At 36.2% G+C, this 8283-nt stretch overlaps 1 protein-coding gene across 1 annotated transcript; it reads right to left on the reverse strand.

Moving 5' to 3' along the window:
- Positions 1-1027: 1027 nt before the first annotated feature.
- LOC102853743 (40S ribosomal protein S20-like) lies at positions 1028-1387 on the reverse strand. Its single transcript, XM_006889809.1, has one exon. The coding sequence runs from the start codon at positions 1385-1387 to the stop codon at positions 1028-1030; it is 360 nt and encodes a 119-aa protein (XP_006889871.1).
- Positions 1388-8283: the final 6896 nt, after the last annotated feature.

Raw genomic sequence — 8283 nt, forward strand, 5'->3', positions numbered from 1 at the left:
GAATTGGTTGACATGGAAAAATTTCAAGAAATTACATATGGTCAAGAGACAATGGTGATAAAGGAGGAAGTTCAATCTGTTCAGAAGAAATTGGCAAAAAATAAGACCCTAGCATTGATGGGTTATTAATTCATATATTTCAACAAACAGATGCTGCCCTGGACACACTCACCAGGTTATGCCAAAAAATCAGGAGGACAACCACCTGGTCAAGTGATTGAAAGAAATCCATATTTATTACCATTCAAAAAAAAGGTGACCTGACAGTATGTGGAAATTATTGAACAAATCACTAATATAAAACACAAGCAACATTGTGTTGAAGATTATTTAAAAAAATTGAAATAGTACATCATCAAACTGCCAGATTTGCAAGCTGGGTTTAAAAGAGGCTGTGGCAGTAGAAACGTCATAGCCAATGTTAGATAGATCTTGGCTGAAAGCAGAATGCCAGAGGAGTGTCTATCTGTGTTTCATTGACTATGCAAAGACATTTGACTGTGTGGATCACAAATTGTGACTAACCTTAAGAAGAGTGTGTATTCATTTAGTTGTGCTCAAGTGAAATCTATACTTTTACCAACACGCAGTAGTCAGAACAGAGTAGGGAAACACTGCATGGTTCATACTTAGGAAGTTTGTGAGGTATGCATCCTATCTTCATACCTTTTCAATCTATATGTGAAACAGATCATTCAGGAGGCTGAACTTTATGAGGGGAAACATGATGTTAGGATCAGAAGAAAACTTATAAACAACCTGCCTTATACAGATGACACAACTTGGCTGTTGAAACTGAGGCAGACATGAGGCATTTGCTGCAGAAGGTCAAGGACTATAATCCTCAATATGGATTGCAGCTCAATGTCAAGGAAACCAAGATTCTCAGCAGTGGAACAACTGACAGTTCGATGATCGATGGAGAAGAGGATGAGATTGTTAACAGCTTCAGCTTGTATGGTTCCACAATTAACACTCTTTTTTTTTTTTTTAACCAACGGATAGTCAATTTATTAAAATAGTTGATTTAGGCATCAGCAATGGTGACTTCAACCTTTACTCCAGGCTCAATGCTGATGGAAGTGATCTGCTTGACAATCTCAGAAGGACTGTGTAAGTCAATGAGTTGCTTGTGGATCCTCATCTGGAAACGATCCCAGGTCTTGGAACCTTCCCCACAAGGAGTCTTCCTTGAAGTGATTCTCAGAGTCTTGGTAGGCATCCTGACCGGTCCCTTCACCTTCAGGTTCTTCTCCTTTGCGCCTCTGATCAAGTCGGCACACACCTTCTCCAGGGATTTTACGTTGCGGCTGGTTAGGGTAATCCTAATTCGGTGAATGGCCACCTCCGGTTCCACAGGCGTCTTTCCGGTGTCCTTAAAAGCCATGGCTGCGGCGCGGCTTCCTGACCGACTTGTTCCCCGGAGAGAGCGAACAGCGGTGAGTCAGGAGCAGGAGTGGGAGTACACCACAACCCTGCAAGAGCTACCGCGTCTTCCTTAGAGAGCACAATTAACACTCTTGACACCAACAGTCAGGAAATCAAAAGACAAATTGCATAGATAAAGTCTGCTGTCAGGAACCTCTCTAGAGTACTGAAGAGCAACAATGTAAGTCTAGAGACTAAGGTATTCCTGATCTAGGCCATGGTCTTAGCAATTGACAGTGACTAAGGATGACAGAAGATAATGATTAGGGGTGATAGAAGAAGAAACGATGCTTTTGAGTGTGGTGCTAGAGAAGAATGCTAAATATCCTGTGGGCTGCCAGGAGAACAAACAGGTCTCTTCTGGAAAGGGTGAAATTAAGCTGCTCCCTGTAATCAAGGATTTTGAAGTTCCATCTCACATATTTTGGACACATGGCCAGGAGGCATCAGTCCTTGGAGAAGGACGTTATGCTTTGAATGGTGGAGGGGACAGCACAGAAGAGGAAGTTCCAGGATGAGATGGATTGACTCCATGACTGGAGAAATAGGATTAGATCTGTCGGGGATGATGAGATTGGCTCTGGACAGGGTAGGGTTCAGAAATATTGTACATAGGATCACTGTGAGTCACAGAAAACTGAATAGCACATAACAGCAACAACAACAACATTGATTCAACAATGAAATTATTATTTTCTTGAAGTTGAGGTGCAATACATATTGAAGGCTACAGTATTTGATCTTTTGCAGCTAGGGAAGGAAGACCTTTAAGAAGGTGGAATGGGTTTGAGTGTGTCAGAGATTGTGAGTTTGCCATAAGACAGGACAAGGGTCAGATCTATTGTTCATGGGTTCATTTTGACTCATTCTTGATGCAATGGCACCTAACAACAACAATAATTGAAGAGAATATAAAACTTTTAATCAATACTAGGTAATCTTTGAATAATTTTATTTATACTTTAAATTTAGCTTATTTTCCCCATTTTTATAAAATTAAAGTGCATTTTTTCCCTTAGGCCAGCCAAAGCAGAAAAATTGACATGAGGGAAGACACACTGAAAATTGAAGGGAAGGGAGAAAATCAGTAACAATTATTTTTTAAATGAAACTGTGGCTAAAGAGAACAAAACAGGAGTTATTAGCAGAATAAAAATTAAAATATAGGGAAAAAAAAGAGGAAAAGAGAATGAATAAAAAGGAAAGTAAAGGCAAAAAGAGAGAGCTTTAAGAACGGAAGACAATATGCTTCTTCAGGCTACATGACAAAATATCTAACATAGCCAGTCAAATCAAATGCTCCCAGCAGTTTTGTTAAATAAAAAATAAAACTGAAACAATGAAGAAGCAAGGATAGCTGGAAAATACAGACTTGATAATAAAAATGAGGGCTATAATATAAGAATATTTTTTTTGTTCAATGATTTATTCATAGCAAATAACTTTAAAAAAAAAACCAAACAACAACCCCATAAATGATGATTTTACATGGACTGCATAGAAATCAGGTTGACTATATCTGAGTTAGAAATCTTTGGGGATGCTCAATAACAGGAGTCAAAACGAGGCCAGGTTCTGACTGAGAAATAAACCATCAATGGCTCATGTACAAGTTCAAATTGAAGTTGACAAAAATTAAAACAAGTCTAAAGCTAACTCATGGCATTATTTTTATTACCGTTAATGGTTAAAGATGTGCTTTTTTGGTAATACATGCGATAGTATACAAACCCTACTCTATTATAAATAGGCTGACAAATAGTGCCAGAAATGCACAACCAGAAGAGGATAATATTGATGAATGGACCTTCTAAAGATTAAGTTTCTGAGTACATCAATATTTTTTCCATTGGTACACAGAGCCACAAGCAGGGGAAAAACTTTCTTAACTTTCTGCAAGAGAAAGGGCTAACTTAAGACCTCCCCACCATGCCAGCTGCATACAAACTGCTTAAGTTGGCATCCCTGATCCCAGGCCACTCCAGAGACAACAGAATTTGGAACCAGAACCACAAGCAGGTGAAAGATTTTCTCAGCTTTCTAAACTGGCACATTGAGATGCTAAAAAGAAAGTTGATTTGAAATCCTAGACATAAACTGCTTGAATGGAGAACATGGTCTCATACCACATGGCCACTCCATATATGAAGGAGGACAATAGAGATTGGGAAAGGGGACCACTTTAAGTAGAGATTCCTGGAGGGCTGCTGTACAGAACAGAGAGAACCTGAAGGATTTTCAGAAAGGCAAATTTTCCCAGAAGAAACTTTTTGTAGAGTGAAATATTCCATAGGGTGAACATTTTAACCTGGCAACTAATTAATAACATCATTAATATAAGAATTACTGATAACTTATGCTGACATAATAGAAAGGACCTAACATTCATTAAAAAAAAAATCATGAAATGTTGAGAAAGCAGCAGGCAGCTTCAAACACTGTGGAAAAACAAATTAAACCTTCTCTCTAAAAAAGAGAATATGCAGATTCAGTGAATCCTACTGAGTCAAGAGGACAGCTGATGTATGTTGATACGGAGACATTCAAACTGCTATGAATGAAAGTACAAATGATGGGTGAAACAAAGAAAGCCATAAATAAAGGGACTACCCTAGAGGTAGAGAACCAGAAGAAATATATTGATGAGGAGTTATTTGAACAGCTATGGAAGAAGATGCAAATGATAGAAGAAACAATGGAAACCACTGAGAAAACAAACACTCCAGAGATACAGAGCCAGAAAAATATATATTGATGAGGAGGAACTTGAACAACTATGGAAGAAAATGCAAAAGACGAAATAGAGAATTGAGACTATGGATAAAGAGGTACAAGAACTTCAAAAAATCATCACAAGATAGAGATGGTACATACAACACAGTACTGGAAAGAACAGAATTTCATGAACATGAGATTAAGAATATTAAGACAGAAATGATAGAAGTGTCCAACATGCTGGGAGGATGAAAAAGTAGAACAGAAGAGAAGGAGCAGAAAGTAAGTGAACTGGAAGATAAAAACTTCAAGAGAAACATACTAGAAGAAAAATCAGAGATGAAACAAAGAAAATTAAGAAAACATTAGAATCATGTGAACGACATTAAAAGGAACACACAGAGAGCGAGAGAGAGAGAGAGAGAAAAATCACTGAGAAAATTGTGGAAGAAGTACTAGAAAAAAATTCTCAATATTATGAAGAATGAGGAAATCCACATTCAGGAAGCTCAGAGAACACCAATAAGAGAAATATCAAGACACATCATAGACAAATTCTCCAAAATGGAAAGAAGATAAGGATAAAATACTAAAAACATCATGAGAAAAAACCATAAAGTTACCTATGAAGCAAAAGTAATTAAGTTCTGATTTTTTTCCAGCAGAAACAATGCTAGCAAGAAGACAATGGGATGGCATATACAGACATTTGAAAGACAACAATTGCCAAAGAATCCTGTACCCAGCAAAACAATCTATCAAACAGGAAGAAATCACATTCTTCTGCAAAAAGAAAGAACTTAAGGAATTTATAAAAACAAAACAAAATTTACAAAAACTCTTAAGGGAAGTCCTTCACAGAGAGATATCAAAGGAAATCGGATGGATCATAGCAATAAGAAATAGCAAAATAACAATGATATAAAACCTGGCCTGTCAATAATCACACTTAATGTGAATGGACTGAATGCACCAATCAAGACAAAGAGTAGCAGAATGAATAAAAAACCTAAATCCATCAATATGCTATCTATAAGAGAGAAATATAAGAAATGAAGAGAAAGGTAGATTCAAAATCAAAGGCTAGGAAAAAAATTGCCAAACAAATGACATCCAAAAAAAGCAGGATTGGCAATTCTGATAAAATAGACTTGAGAATGAATGCAACCATAAAAGATAAGGAAGGGCATTACATAATGATTAAAGGCACAATAGATCAGGAACACATAAGAAACAAAGAAAGAGGCAAAATTCATGATGTAACTCAATACCTTCATCAAATAGAAAAAGCACAACAGTGTAACCTCACAGCCTCTAGAAGAAAGGACATTATAACAAGAGCTGAAATCAATGAATAGAAAACAGAAAAATGGTTGAAACCATTAGTAAAATCAGGAGCTGATTTTTTGAAAGTGTCAATAAAATGTATTACCTACCGTCAAACTTAACCAAAAAAGACTTAAATAACTCAATTAAAAATTACAGAAGTAAGATCACAATATAACCAGAGGAAATAAAATTTATTATATCAGAACATTGTGAAAAGCTATACTCTGATAAATTTGAAACCTCATGCCCTACCCAGATTGACATGGACAGATGCAGAACTTTTGGACAGATTCATCATAAAAGAAGAAATTGAACACGTCGTAAAAAGACATCTTCACAAAAAAAGTCCAGGACCAGATGGCTTCAAGACTGAATTTACCAAATATTTAAAGAAGATTTATCACCAGTTCTACTTAAATCATTTTAAAAAAACAGAAAAAGGAGGAACACTTCCAGAGACATTCTATGAAGCAAACATAACCCTTTTTACCAAAACTAGGCAAAAATACTACAAAAAAAAAAGAAAATATCTCATGAACATAGATGTAAAAATCCTTAATAAAATCCTAGCTAATATAATTCAAAAGAATATCAAGAAAATGATCATGACTAAGCGGATTCATAACAGGTACACAAGGGTGATTCAACATAAGAAAAGCAATCAATGTAATTCATGGCATTAACAAAGCAAATAACAAGAATTATATGATCTTAGTAATTGCTGCAGAAAGGCATTTGACAAAATCCAACACCCCTTCCTGATTAAAACACTCAGTTAAATAGGAATAAAAGGAAATTTCCTCAACATAGTGAAAAGTATATATGCAAAAGCAAGAGCCAAAATCCTTTTCAATGGAGAGAGACTAAACGCGTTTTCCATGCAAATAGAGACCAGACAAAGATGCCCACTATCACAACTCTATTCAATATTGTATTGGAAACACTTGCTAGGGCAATATAACAAGAGAAAGAAAGAAAGAACATCAAGATAGGCAAAGAGATGATTAAACTGTTGCTATATGCAAATTATATAATAGTGTACAAAGAAACCCCCAAGGTCTCAACCGAAAAAACTGTTAGAGATAGTAGACGAAATTAGTGGAGTGGCAGGATACAAGATCAATATAAAAAAAAATCAGTGAGATTCCTCTACAGTAACACAGAGAACTCAGAAAAAGAAACCAAGAAAGCAAAACATTTATAATAGCCTACCATAAATTAAGATACTTGGGAATGTGCCTAGTTAGAGACACCAAAGACCTGTACAAAGAAGACTAAAGAACATTTCTGGGAGACACAATAAAAGATGTAAATAAATGGAAAAAAATGTTCCCTGTTCATGAATAGGAAGACTCAATATTGTGAAAATGACAATCTTACCAAAAGCAATCCCCATCTTCAATAGAATCCCAGTCTAGATACCAAATTCATTTTTCAAGGAGATTGAAAGGGAAATTGTCAAGTTTATTTGGAGTGGAAAGAGACTTTAAATGAGCAAAGCACTTATGAAAAACAAAAATGAAGTAGGAGGCATAGCACTCTCTGACCTCAAAACCTACTACACAGCATAGTAACCAAAACAACATAGTACTGGTACAATGGCAGGCATATAAACCAATGGAACAGAATTACAAACCCAGAAATGGACCTGCTTCTTTATGGTCAATTGATATTCAACAAGGAAATAAAAACTATCAAAAGGAGAAATGGCAGCCTCTTCAGATCAGACTGCTCCTTCTAGAAAGCTGAAACAAGATCCACAACTCATGCCATACACAAAAATCAACTCAAGGTAGATCAGAGACCTGAGAGTAAAACCCAAGCCATAAGAGACAAACTGAGATCTAGCTTAGAAGGCCTAGTCTATGTTATAAAGAAACTTAAAAATAACAACTGGAAATGCACGATCTGGAGAGGATAAAATTGATGAATAGACCTTTTAAAAATTAAATCTCTGTGCTCATCAAAAACTTTTTCCAACAGGGTGAAAAGAAAACCTATTGACAGGGAAAAAATATTTGGCAATACTATCTCAGAAAAGGGTCTCATAACAAATGTTTGAAGAATACTCCTGGGCCTTAAGAAGAAAGACACTGATAACCCAATTAAAAAATGGATGAAAGACATGGAAATAATTTTCATAGAGGAACACTTTTGGATGGCAAGAGAGAACATGAAGAAATGCTGAAAATCACTGGCAATAAGAGAAATGCAAATCAAAATCACAGTGAGATACCATCTTACCTCAGTCGCAGTGACAAAATTTAGCAGAACAGCAATCAATAAATACTGGAGAGGATGTAGAGAGATAGGAACTCTTATACACTGTTGGTGGGATTGTAAAATGATCCAACCACTCTGGAAGACAGTTTGGCATTTCCTTAAAAAGCTGAACACAGAAACTCCAAATGACCCAGCTCTTCCACTACAAGAAATTTACCGCAGGAAAATAGGACTGAGATACAGAGATCTGTGCACCAATGTTCATAGAAGGGTTATCCACTAACTCAAGAATGTGGAAACAGACCAAATGCCCAACCACAATTAAATGGATTGAGAAACTGTGGTATACAATGGAATACTATGCAACACTCAGGAGCAACGATTTAAATAAATATTACATAACTTGGGAGAGGCTGGAGAATATTATGCTGAATGAAATTACTCAGTCTTATAAGGACAAATACTACGTAAGACCATTATTGTAAAAAAAATAGAAGGATAACTAGGGACACATATATGAGAACCCAAGGGAGGGAAAGGATGGAAGTGGAGGGGCAAAGAAGTATAGGGGTGAAACCACAGGCTTGC

The sequence above is a fragment of the Elephantulus edwardii genome, unplaced genomic scaffold (genome assembly GCF_000299155.1).
Source record: "Elephantulus edwardii isolate Elephantulus edwardi_28Jun2011 unplaced genomic scaffold, EleEdw1.0 scaffold00081, whole genome shotgun sequence".
Taxonomy (NCBI): Eukaryota; Metazoa; Chordata; class Mammalia; order Macroscelidea; family Macroscelididae; genus Elephantulus; species Elephantulus edwardii.

Excerpts from the sequence above, each read along its gene's own strand:
- LOC102853743 (XM_006889809.1), bottom strand. The coding sequence starts at position 1,387 with ATGGCTTTTAAGGACACCGGAAAGACGCCTGTGGAACCGGAGGTGGCC.